The sequence below is a fragment of the Bidens hawaiensis genome, unplaced genomic scaffold (genome assembly GCF_021521415.1).
Source record: "Bidens hawaiensis isolate Kalapana, Puna unplaced genomic scaffold, B.hawaiensis_p1.1 tig00020106_1, whole genome shotgun sequence".
Taxonomy (NCBI): Eukaryota; Viridiplantae; Streptophyta; class Magnoliopsida; order Asterales; family Asteraceae; genus Bidens; species Bidens hawaiensis.
In genome coordinates, this window is record NW_027493056.1 from 152,845 (window position 1) to 177,032 (window position 24,188).

Below are 24,188 nucleotides of genomic sequence, written 5' to 3' on the forward strand. Positions count from 1 at the left end.
AATCGGTCATGGAAAGTTTACCAACATATTATTTCTCTTGTTATAAAGCCCTTTGCAAAGTCTTAAACGACTTATGAGTCTATTCAGAAAAAATGTCTTATGAGCTATGGCTATATGAAGATGGAAAAAATCGTTCAGTGTTTTTTAATGATTCTCGCAATTCTTTATTTAAATCTTTTCCATGTTGAACACACATTGTTAATAATAATATTATTTTACTTTAGATAAAATGATTTAGAACATTATAAGCATTTTAAACCATATTAAACCACTTTCGAGTATTCTAATTCGCTCAACCATAAACACAAGAATGCCAGAATCCAGCCTCACCGAAATAGAACATTTCAAAACAAAATCAATAATCAACCGATCACACAAACAATAAAACACATAACCAGCCACGTAACCAAAACAATTGTCAAATACACAAACTCGCTGGCTGCTCTGTCCAAATTCTAGTGCCACTGCTTTTCATACGACTACCGCGTATATACAAGCCATTATTAATACTTGATTTTTTGTAAAAAAATTAAAATTTGGATCTTTTGTGTTTATAAAGTTATGCAGACTTCTTGCAGTGTTGTTCAAGCCATTCCATTGTAACACTTTTCGGCCTCTCCAATGGTAACCCAAGAGCTCGATCCCATATGAGCTGAAATAAAAATAAGATTGTAAAGATTTAAGACATTTACATATAATAAATAAACACTAAAAACATTAAAATTAATTGGCTAACCTGAGAACAGATTCCAATTGCCCTCGACACACCAAAGAGAACGGTGAAATATCTGAAACGTGTTAAAATTTTAAATAATCAAAATGTTATAAAATACTATTCTTGTATTAAAAAATCATAAAAATAATCATTTACTTGGATATGTTATGCATGTGTATATACAAAATGTCAGAGACAAATCACTCATTTAGCCAATAGATACAAGACTAAGAATCACCTGTCATACTTTATCCCACCAGTAGGACATTAAGTGAACAGTTCATAAACCGTTCGACGCGAAGTTCGCTTATTTAATGAACGAATGAGCATGAACAAACTTTTAACTCATTTAGTTAACGTACAAAGATGAACATATTCGTTTACATTCGTTAATATATTCCTTTAATGTTTTCCGACCCATTACAATTTAGTCTAGTTTTAAATATTAGAATATTACCCAATAAAATTTAGTTTTAACTGATGTTAGCTCAATCATGTTTGCTCATGAACCATTCATTTATGTTATTAACAAGCGAACATGAACATGCTGATATTAAGAATCGAACACAAACAAGAAAACTCTGTCCATTTAATTGTTCATGTTCGATCGTTTATTCTGTTAAAGTTAAACGAATGAACACGACCGTTCATTTTCGTTTGGATCGTTTACAGGCCTACCCACCAGTAATGACTTAAACTAACTGAATAGGGTTTAGGAAAGTAAAAGCCAATATGCGACCAAAGGTTCACGTATTTCATGGCTATATGTGTGAAACTGTTTTGACATGGTCATAATGTTTTTAACACATTCAAAAAAACAGTTACTTTCGTGATTTCTTTTCATTAGAAATCCACAATTAATATTTAATAAAAATATAAGTTGCATACCTTGCTTCGGTCAAACCATAGTAGTTGAGCAACACACCGCTATGAGCATCGACATTAGGCCAAGGGTTTTTCACCTACAAGAACAATTCCAAATAAAAAATAATGGAACTCAAGTTTTAGTTACAGACATCTAAAATAAATTAGTTTACATAAAAGAGGTCATGTCATTGACCAAAAATTTGCGAGATCAGAATCAATATAAAAGCAACTTACCTTTCCAAGTTCTGTTAGTATTGGAGGCACCACATCATAAAGCTTTGAAACCTAAAAAAATAACAGAAAACAAAAAGAATAAACGGTCAGAGAAAGGTAGCCTAGAAAAAAATAACTATAACAACAAAAAGTTGTTATGCACTAACCAGCTGGAACAGAGGATCGTTAGGCAAATGTTTCAATGCAAATTCCCGTTGTCACATATATCTGGGATCGGTTTTTCGTAGAACACCGTGTCCAAATCCAGGAACAACCTGTGTTTCAGAATTGATGAAAATTTATAAACATATGTTAATATGAACAGAAATATTAGCACAATTAAAGGGAAAAAAAAAACTTATAATAACATTACCTTGCCACTATTTAAGGTTTTCCAGACATACTCCTTCAGTTGATCTGTGGTTATGTTCTCTCCGCATTCATCAACCACCGACTTTATCCACAACAGAACTTCCTGCACAGTATAAAAATTTACATAAGAACATTTAATTACACAAGTTAAAAAAAAGTAATTTACAGTTTTAGTCCTTGTGGTTTGTCCCAAATAACCCTTTTAAACTATAAGTTCATGAACCATTCGGTGGAAAAAGTTCATTTATTTAAATAAACGAACGAATATGAACAAAAAAGTTATGTTTATTTAATTTAACGAACGAACTTGAACACATGTCTTTGCTCATTTATGTTCTTGAACGTTCATTAATTTTAATTTGTTTACATATATTATGTTTATTTATATTCGTTCGTTTAGATTCGTGAACCGTTCGTTCATATAGTTAATGAATTGACATAAACAAACATAAACATGTTCATTTAACGAGCAAACACAAACAGACAGAACCCATCCATTTAATTGTTCGTGTTCGATCGTTTCTTCGGTTAAATTTTCATGTCTGTTCGGTCCGTTAACAAGTCTAGTCATTCTGGCCAAACGACAGGGACTAAAAGTGTTATTTACTCATAAAAAAAGTTAGTGACAGCAAAAGTACACCTGATTAGCCAGCCCATGAAGCGGTCCAGCTAGACCATTTAACGCAGCAGCAAATGAAAGATATTGATCCGAAAGTGCGCTAGCAACCTAAACAAGCCATAAAAAATAGTTATATAATATATATAAACAAGAACTTAAATAATAATAATAATAATAAAAGTGGGGAAAGGGTTTAAAAGCTTACAAGATGACCAGTATGTGCACTGACATTTCCACCTTCATGGTCACTGAAACAATTCATGATCCAGGTAAAAAAATATTTTAAATTTCGTTTAAACGTATGCTCATATATTACAAACACATAATCTCACCTGTGGATGGTGACATAAAGCCTCATAAGCTCTTGCATTTCAGGACCATCAAATCCAAGCATGTGTGCAAAATTTGCACCATAATCTAGTGAGTCATCCATTGGTATTCTTTCTCCATTTTTATACATCCTATAAAAAATAATTTAAGTGAATTCAGACTTGGTACAAAACAGCATGAATATTTAACTAAAAACAAAGATATGGATACCTGCGGTAGACGTATGCAGCAACAGCTGGCACTTGAGCAATCAATGAAAGCGAGTCCTCGTATGTCGGCTCCCAGTATCTATAATAAGTAAAGTCAACATTACATATTCAATTATTCAAAAATATAACTTATACATTGATATCCCAAAAATACTCACTTGGATTTATGGATTCCTTTCTCATAGGCTTTTGAAAATTCACTTTGTACCTGAAACAAGAATGAGTAGTTAAAATTGTTAAGTGGGTTCCATAGATAACCGTATTACGTTAAACGATTGATCATAATTCTCTGAACAACTTGCAATTTAACATGTAAAGTTTCAAATGAACCTGAAGAGCCATAACACCAGTTGTAAACTGAGTCATTGGATGAGCTGTAACAGGTAAGGCGTCGATTGCTTTGTACACATGATCTGCAACAACAAATGAAAAAAATACACCTGGTTATAGTAAATGCTAAATAGGTTTAAAATATGACTGAAGTTGACCTGGGATAGTGGCGCGACTGCGAAGGTCCTTTGATAAAGCATCCACTTGTTCTTTAGTTGGTACCTTATTTTGAGAAAAATGGTCATAAAGAAAATTAGGTCAAGGCATAAATAAAAATGGTCTGTAATCTGGGTCAAGTAACGACGTTTCCCAAAGCAGACCTGTCATCCCTCGCATGCCACCAATTACCTTCAAAGGTGTAACAAAAGCGTAAGTAAATACTGAAAACAACCAAAAACTGGAAGAAAAAAAAACACAAAAGAAGTTTATTTACCATATCAACAGTAATGTTACCCGACTGAACTTTTCCATATTCTGATTTGATTTTTTTTAGGCGCTCCTGCACAACATTTAAATCGTTAATAACGAATATAATCAAGATTGACACCAATAAGCATAAATGTGGGAAATGTACCTGGAATCAATTCCTTAAGCTGAGAATGAAGATCCTACATTGAACTAAGCGTATTAAGGCATCGAAACCAATTTTTCAAATTGAAGAATTAAGAGTATAAATATGACATGTGCTTGATAAATCTCTATTGGACAAGTTGGAGTATACACTCGCAGGGCAATGAATCTTCAGTTATAATTGAATACATAAAATGAAAACTAGAAAGGAAATAGTATTCTTCTGCACATAGCTTAATTCTTTGGCATTTTAAGCATAGTTATTTTATTTGTTTCTTTCTTTTTTTGTTTCACAGTACTCGATATTGCAGTCATATCATATAGTCAACAAAAATTACTTTTTAAAGGAACATTAACTTGCATAAATGTTAGATTATAGCCTCTTATGCAATGGATTTTTTCAAAATACTGTTGTGTTATTCTTTTCACTGTCCCATGTTTTCTGTGTAAACCACGTAAAGAAGTAAAAAAAAAGTTTGTGCTCTATACTCTGTAGTCTACCACCTGTAACAAGCCTCGTCAGCACATGTCAAAAAGTTTTGGAAATCTAAATATAAAAAACAACATTAACTTTTGAGTTAGAACAACACATCTAGCAATGTATACGCTATCAAATAATATGGAAACAAAAAAAGGAAAGCCCTTATATATACCAACACATCTCATACATCAGTTTCCACTTTCCAGAATTCATCACATGACAGGTATACAATATGCAACATGAGTTTTTTACTTGTTAAACCAGAAGCATGCTAAATTTACTGTAATGGACTACATTTCTGCTTCAGTTCGAAGGTGCTATATAAATGCTTCAAAATATGATATGCTTTACAACATTTTACAGTTAAACCAGAAAAAGGGTTTTTTTTTAAATTATCCTCTAAAATGCTTTCATTGACCACATCCAGCATGTAGGTGCATAGGTGATTATATATGTCTGGTCATCAATTGACTAATGCAGTAACTTAATTCGTAGACTTTCTTTATTGCTTGAAGAAAATAGTTTCTAGAACACAATGAACTATCAACATAAGAACATACACTCATACATGTCCACTTTTATTACAGATGACATCTTATATAAATATTCCATTTACACTTTTCCTTTGTAGAAAATGACAAGAGAAATAACAAAATAAGTAAATAAATAATATATAAATATTCCATTTACACTTTTCCTTTGTAGAAAATGACTCCAGTCATATCTATTAAAAAACTAACACGAGAAAAAGGTGTTGCGATTTGCTATACTATCAGTTTTAGAAAATAATTAAATAATCACTAAAAACTAAAACCTAATTAAAAATTCGTCATTCGACGCCCCTTGCTCATGGCCCATGGGGGAGCGGTGAGCCCATCAAGGATTATTATTTGCTTTGGATTAGTTTCTATTTTTTTATCATTAAAAATACAAATACTCTTGAGGTTTTGACATTTAAAATTTATTTTAAAAAAAACACTAGGGGACTTTTTTTTTATTTTGGGTCACTTTAAATTATAAGGCGTAAATTATGAACCACCATTTTGGTTAGGGTTATTTTGGGTTTAGTGAGTAACTAGGTTATTGTCGGATGGAAATATTGAAATCGTCAAATAAGCATATAACATTTGAAACTACAAAATATATTATATAATAGATTATTGACCCGCGTACAACACATGCAAATTTATAAAAAATCATTAAGTAAAAACATATATAATTTCAAAGGACGAGTTATTTTTACTTTTTTATTTATCAACATGATTTTTAATTGCAATTCATATTCATATGCAAACAAAGTATTGAAATCCATAAACTTATAAAAAACAACTTTACATAGTAGAATGTAGAAAATTTAAAACTTTAAAACATAAACTTAATGAACTTTAAAAAATAATATTAATATAAAACAAACAAATTTCACTAACATTAGTCTCAAAAACAAGCAAATCAGAAATGAATATTAATATATAATGCGTTAAGTGGTTCTGTTTATGTTTTCCTTTCCTATATGTTGCTTCTGCTTGATATACTTTTTATCAACTATTTAGAACATCTTTGAATGAATATATACACATAAACTACAAATATGCTCCAGGATTTAAAGTGTTCATTTAGTTCATGGTTCTCATCTAAACATCTCTCTATACATAACCATATAGCAAGCCATGAATCACCTCATCCAATCCATGATCAAAGTGTTCTTTTTTGTTCCTTAATTATTTGTAGAATTGTAGTTGTATATATATAATGTAAAGTACCAACACTGGATATGTAGTTGCAGAGCATTCTAGAAACCCCCACAATGCACAATGATAACAATAACACCAACAAAACTACAACTGCATCAAATGTTATTTGCAAACTCAACACAGGAAAACATAGGCCCATTATAATAACAGAAACCAAAAATGTAGAAAGATACAATCGGCATAACAGTATCACGGGCCACCAAATCTTTATTAGGGTTTAGGATCTAGGATATAGGCGCAGAAGGTAAAACATAATACCCGCAACCAATTTACACTTGGTTAAATTTGCAGGCTCCTGAGGTACCTTGTAACCATAAGAACCACTATACATCATCTGCATACAAGTAACAAGATCCAGTTAGGTCATACATGAAAGTGTTCGTCAAATTCAAAACACCAAATGAAAGATACGAATATTGGGTGTCTGCTAAAAGTATTGTAAACGAACATGAACTAAACAATCAGATTTTCTTGTTCATGTACGTTTGTTAACAAAATGAGCATGCTCGTGTTTGTTTATGTTTATGTCAGTTCGTTGAGATTTGAGGATCTAAACGAACAATGCATAAAAATAAACGACACAAACAAACACTAATTAAAGTCTAAAACATGTTTAGTTATTTTTAAAATTATTAAATTACACGGTTAAATGGGCTAAATGAACATAAACAAACGAACGAAACATATTTTCATGTTTGTTTGTTTAATTAAACGAACATAAACGAACTTCCTACTGAACTAATTTACATGCCTTAACGAAATCCAATATGTGTAATCATCAAATGCTAGTAACTAGAATCAACAAACACACCTTCAAATTACCTGTAACCGAGTCCTCATCCGCCACATTATCAAGACATGACAACATCATCATCATCATTAACTCTAGTATCAATCTCACCCCCATCAACGGGCCAGCTCGGCCAGCTCGACACCGTCTCAACACTATTCGTCCTGCCCGACCCCGCCACCACATCCACATCCACCTGCACCTCCTCCCCAATCTGAGTCGGCGTAAACAGCCCCTCCGTCCCAACCCGCTGATCCCTACCCGGAAACACCAACCGATGCCTCCGCGCAAGGTGCCTCAATCCAAACCCCAACAACTCCTCATCATCCTCCTCATCAACCAAATCCCCCAATCTCAAAACCCGAGACCTCGACCGGCGTCTAATCTTCGAATCACCGTCTACGGGGTCAATCGGGAGCTGGAACCGGCACAAGGGGCACGAATTACGCTGCGAAAGCCACGGGAGGATGCAATCGGAGTGGTATAAGTGTTTACACGGTAACTCTTTCGTTAAATCATCGATCACAAACTGGTCTTTGCACACGGCACATATGACAATTGGGTCAATTTGAAGAAACCCAGGTGTGATTTTGACAGACGGGATTGATTCAATTGCGGATTTTGACGCCGGAGAGTGGTGGCGGGAGGTGGTCGGAGTGTGGTGGTCGGAATTGAAGAGGTGGGTGATTACACGGTGGAAGTATGGGTTATCGGCTTCCGGAATTGATGGGTCGTCGAGAAATGAAGGAAACAGTAATTGATTGTTATTATTAATATTATTATTAGGGTTTGTATTGTTGAAGGTAATTGGGGAATCTAATTCTTCAATGAAATCGGAGTTGCAGTGAGGACAGAGGGAGGTGGTGGTGGTGGTGGGGATGAGGGTGATGCTCATGTCACACTCGTGGCACCAGTAGGTACGGCGGTCCATGACGGTGGTGGTGGTGGAGGACATTATATTATTATGGGTTAATGGAAGGTGTTGGTTGGTGTGAGAGGGGTTGGATATTATTGTGTGGATGAGAGTGTGTTTGTGTGTGGGTGGGTGGGACAAGATTGGTTGGTTAGGTTAGTGTGGTTATGGTAATAATGTTTTAAGTTGTTAATGTTGTTATTTGGTTTAGTGGCTAAAGCTTGTGTTGATGGCATAGTTAGTGTGTAACATGAGTGTTTTATAAGTTTTTGTTTAATGTTTAATGAGAAGTTTGTATGTTTTGATGTTGTAAGTTGACCATGTCAAAGTGTCTTATCTAAAGACGCATGAATATCTACTCTAACCCATCAAGAATGAAGAAACTTTTGATCTAAACAAATATCTATATCTACATTTAATACATTTTTGTTGAAGCATTGATTTCAATTTACGGTATAGTTATTAGGCTTTTTATGATTCGGTTTAACTTGTTTTGATGAAAAATGGGTATACCTGAAACCCAAACAGGTATGGGTATGGGTATGGGATTACCAATACTCGGCCTGAACCCGACCCATTGGTATCCCTACTTGAATCCATTTATTCACATCTAATTTCACTGCCACTATCACTTACATCCATGATTAGTTATTTAATCCTCTTTAAAAATCACCACATTTGACCGAGTACATGAAGACTTGAGAATCGTTATCTATGGTGTTCGCTCGGTATGTGGAGATGGCGTGGTCGGTGGGAAGGTGAATAATGGCGACGAAAAACAGTGGTGAAGATTGGTGGTGAAAAATAGTGGTGGTCGATGGTGATAATGTGAAAAACAATGGTGAAGAATGGTGGTGGATATATTGTGATAGCGACAAAGAATGATGGTGAAGAAATGTGATGGACGTGTTAAACCATTCAACAATGTTTTGAAGCTGAATCATTCATATTTATGTTGAACCAGATGTGGATTGTTAATAAAACAAACAATCTGAAGTCTGACCGAATCAGACTTTAGAGCCATTAAGACCCATTCATATCTTAAAACAAAAAAGCCTTAATTTGGTAGGATTTAGTAGTTTGGCTATTTAACGATTTAAACTAACACTTCTATTTGCATCATTAGTGACAAAATGACAATGATTGAGACATCCGGATCACTAATGAAGGACATGTTGTTTCATAGTCAACCAGGTTTAGATATTTAGGATTGTTTGTGCATAGATACACGCGCATAGATAGTGATACAACAAGTGTATTTTGTGACAAAAGGTTTCTAAGTAAACTAAAAAGAAAATTTTATAGGGTCGTAACTCAACCATAATCTCATACTGATCAAATTTTAGGACTATCAGGAAGACACGTGTGTAACATGGACATAACAGACATGAGGACATAGAGGTGGATATGTGTTTGCACAAAGTTAAATAGGACAAGAAACAAAGTTTTTTGAAAAAGATTAAGGGTGACTAATATGAGAGATAATATAGAGAGGGTATATTGTTAAGGTTTGGGGCATGTGAAGAGTAAACAAACTACGACACTTGTTAATAGTCGAAACTCTAACTTTGGAGGGGAGAATGAGTAGAAGCAGACCTAAATAGTTGAAACTCTAATTTTGAAGGGAAGAATGAGTGGAGGAAAACCCAAATTGACCTGAGATGAGCATAATATACATAACTAGTATCATTACCCGCGCTTCGCGGCGGGGCTTAGTTGGTAATTGATAATAATATTTTATTTATTGTAAAATATGTTTTTGACATTAGTCTTCAACTGATGAACTAATATTCATAGAGATATCAGAAAGACCAATGTGCAGAAGAATTTACGAACTTTCTCAAGAGTTATTAATACGAAAAAAATAAAGCCATAGTACTCGAACATAGTACAATCACTTATTATGAGAAGACTAATACAAATCATTCTTTGATTTACAAATACAGCCATAGTACTCAAACCAGACAATACCAGGCTTAATCAAGCTTTCATAAAATTCTTAATTAAAACAAATGTTGAGGTTTTACTTGTTCTCCATGTTGATAGATTAACAATCCAGGTTTGGCCTTTTGGACATCAACTCATTTTGTAAAAGAATTTAAATGAAATATCTTGTGGTAACATATATTTATAACAGTTTTCATGACAAGATCCACATATAAACAGTTGACCAAGCTGTAAGAGCAAAAGCAGCAGCCAAATAAGTCCACATCATAAGCATTGCACACTCCAACATTAAACAACTGTGCCATTGTACCTGCATATTCCATTCAGATTAATTTTGTTTCGACTTTCAAAAGTCATTGTTTGACTTCCAAAGTCAAAGGTCCTTACTTATATTCACACCAGGAGGCAGAGCAAACATAATCAACAACACAAATCTAAAGAGCGGATCCGGTGGAAGCAACCCCATCGTTCCTGCCACGTTAATCACACCAATCCCAATCACGGGAAGAATCAGGTAACGCACGATGATAACCGTGATGATGATTGTGGGCCTCACACTTGCCTTTCTTAAACCTATAAAAAAAATTTAACATTTACAAACTTAGAATCGAAATCGTTTTTGAACATTATAATATTGACCTCATTTGTACCTTGTGTGAGGTTGCCTCCTAGTATAAGAGTGAGACAAGGTATGGTTCCATCCCTATGACAACATATTGATAAAAAGATTAAAAATATTAATTTTGTAAAGATTTTAAAGCTACCAAAATTGTAATTATGGTTACCCGAGTAATGTCATGGAGTCTTGGACCACCCGTAGAGGAGCTTTTTCACCGATGAAGAAACGTGGATCGACTCACTGGTAGCCGATCTACTTTCCTCGGGTGTGATTATGATTCTTCACCGATGGATCTCTGGGATCTGGGTTCTTCCACCTACAAAATGAACAGCACCGTCAACTTACCCCTCAGAAAGGGACAGAGGGGTCCTCTTTGGGGTAACCCTCCGGTGTGAGAATAAGTATTTGTGGGAGAAGATAATAATAACAGATTAAGGAAATCTGGAGAGTATTGCTTAATAGCTGAATACTCTGTGATTGGATGTGATTGAGTGTGTTACTGGCTGTAACTGTGTGTTGTTGGATAATTGGATCATCCCTCCTTGTGGAGTTGATGCTGTATTTATAGTGCTAGGGTTTCCACTGATTGGGCTCAGACCCAGTTAGGGTTTGTTGGCCTCCTCCAATTGATTTGCGCCACGTGTCCTTGGGGACACCTGGTGCTTTTTCATTGGTTGTAATCACGTGGTAGCACATGAGTTATGCTGAGTTGTCCACCTTTTATTTGGCAGCTGTCAACATCAGCATATTCTTATTCCTTAAAAAGATACCTTCTGGAAGGTTGTCTGACGTGCACAATCAAGGTTGCCCTAATCCTGATTTGGATAAGGACGAGGTTGATTATGTGCATGTGTGATATGCGCCTATCCTGAGGATGCGCGAGGTCTTCTCTTTATTCTCACGCGCAGATGTTTCATGCGCAGATGTGATATGCACAAGCATGTGATATGCGCCACGCGCGGATGCGCCACGCGCAGATGTGATACGCGTGAGCATGTGATGCGTGAGCATATGTGATGCATGAGCATATGTGATGCCTGAGCATGTGATGCCTGAGCATGTGATGCATGAGCATATGTGATATGCGTGAGCATATGTGATATGCGCCATGCGCATAGGTTTTGGCTTTGTGCCTTCATAATGTCTTGTTTTCAAGACTCTTGTCTGTATCTTGTGGGTTGACCCGCCTCGCTCGGTGTTGAGGCGGGTACATACCTCTTCAAGCCCCCCCAGTCTAATGTGTGTCTTGTCTCGCGCGAGCGAGGTAAGATAGATGTTAGACTAAATAGTTTGCTCTTTTAGTAGGGGTTTTGTCTTTTTCTTCTTATCATTCATCGTTGCGCGAAATTCTATCCTTTTGGTTGAAAACGAAACGTCCCTGAACGTGGTTGGTTGTTGCTGACATGCGTCAGTGATGGAGACGTGTCAGGCCTTTCGTGTGCTCGAGGTGCTACAGTTGCCTTTCGTGTCCCCTCAAATAGTGTCAGGGACACGTGTCGCGCTCGCGTTGGTCCGTACCTGCGAGTGGTGGCGCGTGAACTCTGGTGGCAGCTGTATCGTTTCTTTTCGTGTCCCCTCACACAGTGTCAGGGACACGTGTCGCGCTCGCGTTGGCTTATACCTGCGAGTGGTGGCGCGTGGAGTCCGATCAGTATCAATTTTTCTCTCTCCTGGGCCTATAAAAGCCAGCCCTTAGAGTTTTTATTCTTCATCTTCTTGTTTATTCAGAGCTTTTCTTTCTTTCATTCTATTCCGATTAGCTGTCTTCTGCTTCCAGGTCTCTGTTCTTCAGATCATCCTTTGTTCGTTGTCACAGTTGTATGTCTGATAGCTCAGACAACACAATCTCCCCCATCCATTGCCGTAGAAAATCGTTAGTAATGTCTACATTGAAGAAGACCGGCAAGGGGAAGAAGGCTGCTGAGGTCTCATCGGAGGAGGTAGGGAGGACCAAGGCCGTGAAGAGGTGGAATGAAATCCCCTGCAAACTGAGGCAGGCTGATCTTGACAGCCTTATCGCCTCTCAGGGTTTTCTCCCTGTGTTTGGCTGCATGTTGCCTGGGGCCGGGCAAACGGCGGCGGACCCGCCTACCGGCTATATATCCCTTTATAGCCATTTTTTCACCCACTGCAACCTTCGTCTCCCGATGACAAGGTTTGTGGGTGCACTGCTTAAGTTTTATGGGATTCATATATCCCAAGTCCATCCGTTTGGACTTGTGCGCATGACTCACTTTGAGTTCATGTGCAAATCCCAGCGCGAGGAGCCCACCCCTCGGCGCTTTCAGTTTTTTTACAAGCCCAAGATCCAAGATTCTTGGTTCTCATTTATTCATCGCAGTCAGAAGGTGAAGTGCTCCACTGTTTCATTCAAGAGCCTTCATGACTGGTCTGAGAGGTTTTTTTACATCAGGGCTGGTGTGATCCCCATCCGCATGACGATGCGCGCGATCTCTTCTGCGCCTGCGGATGTGGGTGTTTTCAAGAACCCAACTGGCGCCTGGGTTAAAAAGTTGACCGCCGAGCCATCCCCCGCCAAGAAAATTTGTGAGGAGGCGCTGGTGGGGGTTGGTATGAGCAGGAGGTGGGCTGACAGCGCGACTGAGCCCGTTATCCAAGTTGACGGCCTGTGTAAGTTAATCTCATTGCATTATTTCTGCGCGAATACTTGTCTTTTTGCTGATATTTAACTTGTTTTGTGCAGTCACCAAGGAGAATATCCACGCCGCCTATGATGAGCACCTGGAGGGTGGATCCGTCGCGCTGGGCGCTGGGGAGGTTGGCTTCCCCGATCGCTTTGATGACATGTTCATCCCTGTTGATCTGGGATTTCTGTTTGAGAGCGATGCGCCTGGTAAGCCTTTGTACTTATGCATTTGCCTTTATAATACCAAATTTGGCTAACACTTCTGTTGCATGTATTGTAGATGCGCTCGAAAACTACGAGCTGGAGCTCGCGGAGGAGGAGGAGGAAGAGGAGCCGCCCCAACTAAAGCGTAAAGCTAAGGGGAAAACTGGCGCAGGGGCCAGTAAGAAGCAGAAGAAAGATGATGCCCCTGCTGTTCAGGATCCTCCTACCCAGGCGAAGGGACCTGAGAAAACCGAGGTGTTTACCACCAAGTTTTCCTTGTCTTCCCTGCCTCAAAGAGTGGGCAGACCTCCTGTCCACTTGAGGTTTGGTGCCACTACCTCCTCCCTTCGCGCGGCGGAAAAGGGAAGCGGTGTTGCGCCTTCGACAGGTATACTTTGCTTATCCTTTGCTTATCTTTTGCTTATCTTTTATGGTTCTATGAGCGCGATTCTGATAGAATTGCTAATGAATCTTTGCTCACTCAAATGTTTGTAGAGTCGGCGACAGCGCAACAAGATGCCGAGGCTGCGCCGGAGGTCGCTTCGAAGTCCCCTGTTTTACCCTCAAAGAAGGGTAGAATGGACTTCATGGCGATGTTTGCCTCGCGAACGGAGTTGCGCCAAGGTACGTATTGGGACTTTATTTTTTTTTTTTCTGACTTTCTTTTAGATCAAGTCACGAACCATTTCTTGTTGTTGATTTTTTCATAGAAGCCGTATCTGGCGTACAAGCTGCTGGCGGCACTCCTGGCGCCGGTGCCAGCGCCGTTGGCTCTGCTCCTGCTCCTGCAAGCGATGAATCTCCCCTCATCGGGATTACTAAGGAGCAGGAGGCCGTTTTACGCGCCGATCTGGCGGCGCCGAGACCTCCGTCACCTCCTCCTGCGCACAGCCCTCCTCGCGAGACTGACTTTGGTTCTAGGTCGCAGGAGAAAAGGCATGTTTCCGAGGAGGGTGAGGAGTTTGAAGTTGAGGACTCCGACCGCGGTCGCGCCAGCCCTGCAGCGGCGCGAGGTTTCGCGGCGGAGCCTTCTCGTGGGCCTGCCGCTGACTTTTCTGCTTCGTCCCCGCAGGTATAGGTTCTTTTTTGCTCCGCTGCGCGGACTTCCATCTTAATGTGTTGATGACTTAGATAATTACTTTGTTTTTGCAGGAAGCCGATCACATTTACCGCCCGAGATGGAATATTACTGAAGACAGCACAATTCAGTCCATGGGTGTGTGTGCGGAATTCTGGGCTCATGCTGTGACTCCATCTGAAAGGAGGTTCCAGGAGGACCGCGCTCGCGACGACTTGCTCAACGATCATCTGTTAGCTGGGTCGGCCTTCTTTGCTGCCTCCCAAGAGCTTCGCTATGATTACGTAAAAGTACGTGATGCTCTTGCGGAAGCCAAGCAAGAGGCTAAGGTGTCTGCTTGGCATCTTTCTGATGCTCGAGAGAGAGCTGAGAAGCTCCAAGCAGAGCTCAGTGAGAACATAACAAGTGCCAACAGCGCCTTCGTGAAGCGCGGGCATGAGCTTCAGGCTGCGCGGGAGAAGCTACAAGCGGCGGAGGCGGCCAAGTACGCGCGCAGAGCGCGCGACTTGGAGCTGGAGGCGGAGGCGCGTGACCAAGCTCTTGTCCAGTCTATAACTGAAAACTCATCGCTGGAGAGTGAGGTTGCGCGCCTGAAGAAGGAGCTGGCGGCCGCGCAGGCCGATAAAGATGAAGCCTTGGCGACGGCAGCGTCTAGCCAGGAAGCACTTGATGCTGCGCGGGCGGAAAAAGAAGAAGCCTTGGCGGCAGCAGCGTCCGACAAAGAGGAGCTGAAAAAGACTAAGGAAACTGTTGAGTTGTTAAACTCTCAGGTTCCTGCCCTCGAGACGTCTGTTGCTTCCCTCGCGCAGGATCGCCAATGGCTAATCTCACAGGGCATGACTCGTTGCGCTTACGCGATGAAAGACTCAGACGAGTTCCAGGCCCTTGTGATGGATTGCAACGCTGCCGCGCGCTTGGTGGGTCGAGCTGAAGGGTTTACGGATGGCTATGAATATGGCATGTTGAAGAAGAACCCATCCGAATACCCTTATCAGAGCGACGTTGCCTGCGCGGACATGGTCGCGATGGGGGAGAAGTATTTGAATACTCCCATTCCCATCCTTGGGCAGGTACTTTAACTTAAATGAGATTACTTTGATTTATTTTCCAAGTATTTTTGTACTCATATTTTTGCTTATGATTTGCAGATATCCGCGCTTGCTGACCAGCCCGACCTCGGCGCGCTAAAGAAATTACTTGACGAGTGCGAAGGGGCTGGTGGCGGCGATGATGGCGCGGGGAATGCTGCTCCTGCTAGCGGCTCTGGCGTGGCCAAAGGATTCGCTCCTGACACTGTTGTGCCAGAAGACTCCATTCAGGATGAACAACTTGACTATGGTCAGTATGGAGATGACGAGGAGCAGGCTGCGCCAGATGCTGAGGGCGGTGATGAGGATTATGAAGAGGCTGACGTCGACGTGGAGACTTGAGAAGCCCTTCATGTTTTTTATTTTTATTTGTAGTTTGTATCTCCTCATCTTGTAAACTTGTAAATTTCAATGCTTTGGAATGAAATTTTGTTTTTCCCTTCTTTGCATCTTGCGCATTCCCTATTCATCTTTTTATATCGCATGTTTGCTTGTTGAATATAAGATATGCTTGCACGTCGAAATAAGAACAAGGTTGTAAGGAAATTATTATACTTAATCCTTGTCATATTGTAACTGATTTTGCCATATCTTGATTATGTTGACACGTGCCTTGGCGTTTTCATTATTCCTCTTTTGCGCGACGTTATCGCGCATGGAACTATGAGTTTTTTAGCCTTTACGTGTCAATATGTGTTGCTCAGATATCCATTACAATTGCATGCGCGACCTCGACCTGAAACCTTAACAACTATGTTTTGGCATTTGTTTTGCCTTAATTGTGTTTAGGTATTTTTATGGTCAGGCTGCGCAGTATGTAGGATGGATGTTGTGTGTGATTTGAGCTAAGGCTCACATTATTGGGCTAAGGCCCTGACATTTTAGAGTTAAGACTCATTAACGCGTTTGAGCTTGAAGCTCGCGCATGTATGTTTTACTTCGTTTTATTTTGTTTTTGATGTCAATACAATGTTGTCATATTGCTCAAAATTAATAAAGGGAAGTGTGAAACATGTATGCAAAAGGTAATAGAATTGGGCTAAGGCCCTGACGTTTTAGAGTTAAGACTCGTTAACGCGTTTGAGCTTGCAGCTCGCGCATGTATGTTTTACTTCGTTTTTATTTCGTTTTGATGTCAATACAATGTTGTCATATTGCTCAAAATTAATAAAGGGAAGTGTGAAACATGTATGCAAAAGGTAATAGAATTGGGCTAAGGCCCTGACGTTTTAGAGTTAAGACTCGTTAACGCGTTTGAGCTTGCAGCTCGCGCATGTATGTTTTACTTCGTTTTTATTTCGTTTTGATGTCAATACAATGTTGTCATATTGCTCAAAATTAATAAAGGGAAGTGTGAAACATGTATGCAAAAGGTAATAGAATCCACATTAAGAGAAGATAGCGCGTATCATTATTCATAATGGCTTAAAAAGCCTTGATTACAAAATTGACATTTTTACATGAAACATTTTCTAAGCTGTGCCGCGTTCCATGCGCGCGGGATCTTCTTTCCATTCAAATCTTTTAAAGCGTATGCGCCTTTTCCCAATTCTTCCGAGACTTGATAAGGTCCCTCCCAATTGGGGGACATTTTTCCCGGGGGTATCGCGCGGCTAGCTTCATTGTTTCGAAGGACAAAATCATTTTTCTTAAAGTGGCATTCTTTCACACGCTGGTTGTAATATTTTTCCAGTTTTTTCTTGTATTTTGCTTCGCTGATGATAGCCGCCTCTCTGCGCCCTTCAAGTAGGTTGAGATCCAACCTTCTTTCGCGCTCGTTATCAATCTTTCTCATCATGAGCACTCTATGGGATGGGCATCCAATTTCTGCTGGAATCATTGCCTCCGTTCCATAGGTTAGGCTGAACGGGGACTCACCATTGCTGGTTTTGCTTAATGCCCTGTGCGCCCACAGGACATTAGGTACCTCTTCGACCCAAGAATGGGATTCTCCCTCTAACCTTTTCTTCAACCCATTCAGCAAGCTTTGGTTCGCGCGTTCCACTTGTCCATTCCCCTGAGGGTGATAAACTGAAGTGAAAATTTGGTTGATGCGCAATTCCTTGAGCCAATTGGATATCTTCCTGTCAGTGAATTGTTTGCCATTATCGCTCACAATTTCCATGGGCAAGCCAAAACTGCATATGATGTGGCTCCAGATAAACTGCTTCATCGATTCGGCTGTGATTTTTGCTAGTGGCTTGGCTTCAACCCATTTTGTAAAATAGCCTACTGCCACTACCAAAAATTTTACTCGCCCAGGCGCTTGCGGTAGGGGACCCACAATATCGATTGCCCATTTGTGGAAAGGCCATGCGGAGGTCACCGGAATCAAGTTGTTCTTTGGCCGCATGGTGTTTGGCGCATAGCTCTGACATGCTTTGCATTTTTGGATCTCTTTTAAAGCGTCCAAGTACATGCCTGGCCAATAGTAGCCTGCGCTCATTGCCTTGGCAACCACCATGCGCGGGCCAGCATGAATTCCACAGATTCCTTCGTGTATCTCTCTGATCACATAGCTTGCTTCCTCAGCATCTAGGCATTTCATGAGCGGTCCCAGATAAGAGCGTCGATATAATGTACCATCAAGCAGTTCATAGTTCTGCGACTTGTGTCTTATCTTCCTCGCCTGTGCACGATCGTCCGGTACTTTTCCCTCCTTCAAGAATTCCATTACTGGAGTTATCCATGATGAAGGGGTTGTATGAGTTACAAGGACGGACTTTGCTCCCACCGACGGGTTGCTCAGTACTTCTACCCTGACATCTTTGCCAAAGTGATCAAAGCTGGTTGATGCCATCTTACTCAGCGCGTCGGCAGATTTGTTTTCACTGCGCGGAATATGAATGATTCTGAAGCAGTCAAACTGCTCGATGAGCTTTTTCGCCTGCTCTAGATATAGAGGCATGGTGTTCTCCTTGGCATCATAAAGTCCATTGACCTGTGCTGCTACCAAGTATGAATCAACATGGGCCTCTACCTTTTTAACTCCGAATTTGTGCGCGATGCGCAGGCCAGCCAGCAGGGCTTCATACTCAGCCTCATTGTTGGTGCTCTTGAAGTCCAACCTGATGGCGTAAGTATATTCATGATTCTCTGGATCCACCAGCTTGAGACCTGCGCCTGACCCTTCGTTGTTTGAAGCTCCGTCAGTGAACAATCTCCAAACATTTTCTTCATCATTGGCTCGCGGAGGGTCTACCTCGCGCTGAGCCTCTTCAACTCTTCCTTCGGGGACTTCTGCGATGAAATCAGCCAAGACTTGTCCCTTTATTGCTGGACGGGGCTTATAGGCGATCGTGTGTTCACCTAATTCCAGCGCCCACTTTGTCAGCCTTCCTGAGAGCGCGGGACGCCGCAAGACTTGCTGGATGTTGTAACCAGTCAGAACTTCAATGGGATGACCATTGAAATATCTATGAAGCTTGCGCGACGCGTGTGTTAGTGATAAAACTAACTTTTCCATGATGGAGTAGCGCGTCTCAGGATCTGTCAGCACCCGACTCACATAGTATATTGGCGTTTGGATTCCCTTGCGATCCACCAACAATACTGCGCCGATTGCGCGCTCTCCTGCTTATAGATACAATGTCAAAGTTTCACCAGGAAGTGGAGCTGTGAGCGCGGGCAGATTTATCAAACATTCTTTTATCTCACTGAAAGCTTGCTCGGCCTCAGGAGTCCATTTGAATTGGCTTTTCTTTAAGCAATTCCTCAATGTGTTGACAAATGGGGTAGATTTGCTTGCATGGTTCGCTAGGAACCTGTTGATTGAAACCAATCTACCATTCAGCTTCTGAACTTCTTTCATGGTGGATGGCGAGGGCATGTCAAGGATGGCCTCCACCTTTTCTGGGTTCACCTTGAAACCATCCTTGGTGACCATTACACCTAGAAATTTTCCCTCTTGTACGCCTAAAGTGCATTTGCTCGGATTGAGCTTCATGTTAACTTCCTTTAGGCGCCCAAGGGTTTCCTCGATGTCTTTGAGCATCTGTTTTTCCTCCCTGCTTTTGATCACCAAATCATCCACATAGACTTCTAGGTTTCTTCCAATTTGCTCGTTGAAAACGGCATCCATAAGTCTTTGGTAGGTGGTGCCCGCATTTTTCAAACCAAAGGGCATTTTTGTGTAACAAAAAACACCCTTGTCAGTTCTGAAGGCGGTCTTGTCCTCATCTTGTGGTGCCATTTGAATATGGTGATAGCCCTTGTAGGCATCCAGGAAACATTTGAGCTTGAATGGCGCCACGGAGTCCACCTTTGCGTCGATGTTTGGGAGGGGGTAACAATCTTTTGGGCACGCTTTGTTGAGGTCTTTGAAGTCAATGCACATCCTCCATGACCCGTTACTTTTCTTTACCATCACAGGATTGGCTACCCATGTCTGGTATCGTATCGGGCGGATGATGTTTGCGCGCAGTAAATCCTCAACCTGCTCATTCATGGCCCTCGCTTTCTCATCCCCCATGACTCTCTTCTTTTGAGCAATTGGCTCTTGCCTTCCTCCCTCGGCTACACAGATTCTTTTGTACTTTTTGCTGGCTGAGGCTCCTGATTGTTCATTTTCTGGTCTTGAGTTTTTCACCAGGTGAGCCAGCTTGCCTGATTTCACATCCTTTTCAATTGCATCCTTCAAGTGGTGGCATGCATCAGTGTTGTGTCCTGTGGACTTGTGAAACTCACAGTACTTGCCACTGTCTGATGGTCCCTTGTAGTGTAGTGGCTTGGGGCTTTTGAATTGGACATTCTCAGTGCTTAACACCTGTGAAGGCGTTTTAGTGAGGGGAGTCCATATTCTTGGCAGAGGTCTGTTAGGATCTCTGCCGCCTTCCCTCTTGTCACCCTCCCCGCGAGTACGAACGTCTTTTTGGGGCTGGGGTGAGCTTGGTTGCGCCTGCTTTTCTGCGGAAGAAAAACTGGTTGGTTGCAACCTGGACCATACAGAGTTCTGTTTGCCCCTTTTTTCGTTGCTGCGCGGTGACTCAGCTTGATGCGCTCTTTCTCTTGCCCTATCTTGGGCAATTTGTTTTTCATTTCTCGCGAAGACTCGCGATGCTTCCATTAGTTTGGCCCAAGTGATGGGCATGCCATCTCTGCTTACGAGAGCTCGTCGGAGTTGATCACTGCGCGCGCCTTGTATAAAGGCCACGCGCAGGAGTTGCTCAGTTATACCTCCGATTGCCAGAGACTCCTGATTGAAACGTGTTATGTAGTCTTCAATCGTTTCATCATTCCTGCGCACGCAGTGCATGATGTCATCAGGGTCGCGCGTGTGTCTGCGCTGCTGTACAAAGTGGGCTTGGAACTTTTCCAATAGTTCCTCGAACCCATCGATTTGCCCAGTCGGCAAGCTCTCAAACCAGACACGCGCCGCGCCCGTGAGGCAGCGAGCAAACATGTGACACCATGTTGGCATCGTCCAGCTCTCTAGGTTTCCCGTGTTGTAAAAACCTTGCAAGAAATCATCTGGATCTGTTGTGCCGTCATATTTTCCCAAACCACTTGGCATCTTGGTTTTGTGCTGGATGGGAGCCTTCGCGATGCGCTCAGTGAACTTTGAATGTTTCACCAAGATGGCTGGTCTGTACGGTGTGGTTACGTCCACTTGCCCTCTAACTGGTGGGCTGTACGGTATTTGCAGATCCAGATCGGCTCTGGCTCCAGGCGCCATGTTCACGGGCGCGCGGAGCTGTGAGCCTCCTGCATGAGTATCTCGCGTCTTCCTCATACTGTGCACTTCTTCATCACTGAACTCAGTGTGTGCAGTGTGAACAGAATGTCCTTCTTCCGGCGCGCGCGCCCTTTTTGTTCCATGAACAGTTTGCTTATCAAACGCTTGCCTTTGTGTTTTGTGTTTTACCAGCTCATTGTACTTGTCCATTAGGCGCCGTTGCTCGTTTATGAGCCATTCTTTAGGGTCATTTGTTTCATCTTCTGGACCCATTGGTCCTTTTTGTTTCGCGCCGGCAAGATTTTGTAACGTAAGATCGTCTGGAGGAGTTTCAGTCTGGCCATGAGGAGTTGTGATGAAGGGACGGTTACTGGTGGTGCGCGTAGAATCACGCGGCGCCCTCAGAAACTGATGTCCCTCATTAACATCCTCACGTTCAATATCCTCCAGAACTTGATCAACGTTACGAACGCCAGAAACCATGGTGAAATTTTTTTTTTTTATATATAGATCTGATGAGATCTTGTTGCCGTTGTAACAGTGGATGGCGCCAATGAAGAAACGTGGATCGACTCACTGGTAGCCGATCTACTTTCCTCGGGTGTGATTATGATTCTTCACCGATGGATCTCTGGGATCTGGGTTCTTCCACCTACAAAATGAACAGCACCGTCAACTTACCCCTCAGAAAGGGACAGAGGGGTCCTCTTTGGGGTAACCCTCCGGTGTGAGAATAAGTATTTGTGGGAGAAGATAATAATAACAGATTAAGGAAATCTGGAGAGTATTGCTTAATAGCTGAATACTCTGTGATTGGATGTGATTGAGTGTGTTACTGGCTGTAACTGTGTGTTGTTGGATAATTGGATCATCCCTCCTTGTGGAGTTGATGCTGTATTTATAGTGCTAGGGTTTCCACTGATTGGGCTCAGACCCAGTTAGGGTTTGTTGGCCTCCTCCAATTGATTTGCGCCACGTGTCCTTGGGGACACCTGGTGCTTTTTCATTGGTTGTAATCACGTGGTAGCACATGAGTTATGCTGAGTTGTCCACCTTTTATTTGGCAGCTGTCAACATCAGCATATTCTTATTCCTTAAAAAGATACCTTCTGGAAGGTTGTCTGACGTGCACAATCAAGGTTGCCCTAATCCTGATTTGGATAAGGACGAGGTTGATTATGTGCATGTGTGATATGCGCCTATCCTGAGGATGCGCGAGGTCTTCTCTTTATTCTCACGCGCAGATGTTTCATGCGCAGATGTGATATGCACAAGCATGTGATATGCGCCACGCGCGGATGCGCCACGCGCAGATGTGATACGCGTGAGCATGTGATGCGTGAGCATATGTGATGCCTGAGCATGTGATGCCTGAGCATGTGATGCATGAGCATATGTGATATGCGTGAGCATATGTGATATGCGCCATGCGCATAGGTTTTGGCTTTGTGCCTTCATAATGTCTTGTTTTCAAGACTCTTGTCTGTATCTTGTGGGTTGACCCGCCTCGCTCGGTGTTGAGGCGGGTACATACCTCTTTAACCGATAAAAAGGTTTTTTACCAACGGAATAGCCCCAAACACGAGCCCTGCAAACTAATCATCGGTTATCATAGTTTTTTTGTTGCTGAGTACAACATCATATGTTTGATATGAGTTGGTTTTCAGCTCAACCCAAACATTTGGTTTGAGGCTTTTGAAAAGCGTTTGCTTTCAGTTTTTCGATATTCGGTTCGGTTTTTATTTTTCTGTTTTGCCAATTGGGCTTGAAACTATTGAGCCGAAAAAATTAGGCCCAAAATAATGAAATTGGTGCTGCAACTTTGGGCCTAAATTTTTTTAATTGATTATTACACATTTAGGCATTAAGCCTAAATTTAAACTAATTATTTAACATTTAAAAATAAAACTATATTCCATAAATTCAAAAACAAAAGTTAGTTTTTGGGTTTATGGTTTTTTCGGTTTCTGGTGCATGCAAAACCAAAACCGAACCATAAATTCAGTCTTTAAAAATACATAAATCAAACCTGCTTTGGGTTGGGTTCAGCTATGTCAGTTATGGATCGGTTATTTTGGTTGTTATACTTACAGAGCCAAGAGTCGGGGGAGCTAGTAGTTGCTCTAGAATTTTCTTTAACATTTCTATTAACCGATCTGAAACCGACTCGTCTTTTTTCTCATCATTCTCTTCAAACCCTTTAAACACAATCTACAAATCATGAACACAAAAACGAATTAGAAACAAAAACATACACGAAAAAATTCAAAGGCGGATGCTTACACATTGGTTTTCGGTATCATCATTGATCAAGTTTGATGAAGGCATGATTGTATCAACATGATCATAATATTCATTATTTAAAAGAGGCGTGTTTTGATTTGCATCCAAGTCTTTATTTGCTTCATTCGATAGTTTATTGATTTCTTTCGATGCGTTGTACCTCAAAGCCGAGCCTTGGATCATTTGGTAAGTACATGTCCATGTGTAAAAACTACCCAACTGCGCAAAATCATTTCATAATTATCAATTAAGCTTGTAAATGAACACAAAAGAAGCATGTTTGTGTACGACCTTTTAACTGTGACTGAACAAAAGATCAAACACAAACAGTTAAACAAATGGGAATTTCTTGTTTGTAGCTGTTCGTTAACAAAATGAACATGTTTGTGTTAGTTTATGCTCATTCGATGATAGTATAAATGAACGGCTTACGAATGTAAATAAACAAACATAACTTAGCTAAAACCAATTATAAGTAATATTACAAT

The 24,188-nt window shown here is 41.0% G+C and overlaps 1 protein-coding gene and 2 pseudogenes across 3 annotated transcripts; all 3 read right to left on the reverse strand.

Annotated features, from left to right (window-relative positions):
- Nucleotides 1–382: 382 nt before the first annotated feature.
- Nucleotides 383–7,306, reverse strand: LOC143559879 (citrate synthase, mitochondrial-like; annotated as a pseudogene). Its single transcript, XR_013140012.1, has 16 exons — nt 7,280–7,306; nt 6,762–6,791; nt 4,089–4,154; nt 3,814–4,003; nt 3,656–3,738; nt 3,484–3,533; nt 3,327–3,404; nt 3,119–3,247; nt 2,992–3,034; nt 2,808–2,894; nt 2,169–2,270; nt 1,963–2,070; nt 1,817–1,867; nt 1,604–1,677; nt 737–788; nt 383–652 (listed from the first exon to the last, which is right to left on the reverse strand). The product of XR_013140012.1 is annotated as a citrate synthase, mitochondrial-like (transcript).
- On the reverse strand, nt 6,498–8,483 carry LOC143559888 (E3 ubiquitin-protein ligase RDUF2-like). Its single transcript, XM_077048324.1, has 2 exons — nt 7,280–8,483; nt 6,498–6,791 (listed from the first exon to the last, which is right to left on the reverse strand). The coding sequence occupies exon 1, from the start codon at nt 8,200–8,202 to the stop codon at nt 7,309–7,311; it is 894 nt and encodes a 297-aa protein (XP_076904439.1). The 5' UTR covers nt 8,203–8,483; the 3' UTR covers nt 6,498–6,791; nt 7,280–7,308.
- Nucleotides 8,484–9,987: 1,504 nt separating this feature from the next.
- On the reverse strand, nt 9,988–24,135 carry LOC143559865 (protein PIN-LIKES 7-like; annotated as a pseudogene). The gene is made up of 7 exons (XR_013140011.1): nt 23,701–24,135; nt 23,509–23,628; nt 22,952–23,012; nt 10,893–10,932; nt 10,758–10,810; nt 10,495–10,680; nt 9,988–10,417 (listed from the first exon to the last, which is right to left on the reverse strand). The product of XR_013140011.1 is annotated as a protein PIN-LIKES 7-like (transcript).
- Between the last annotated feature and the right edge of the window lie 53 nt (nt 24,136–24,188).

What these genes read in the sequence shown, in the direction of transcription:
- LOC143559888 (XM_077048324.1), bottom strand. Translation starts at nt 8,202, where the DNA reads ATGTCCTCCACCACCACCACCGTCATGGACCGCCGTACCTACTGGTGC.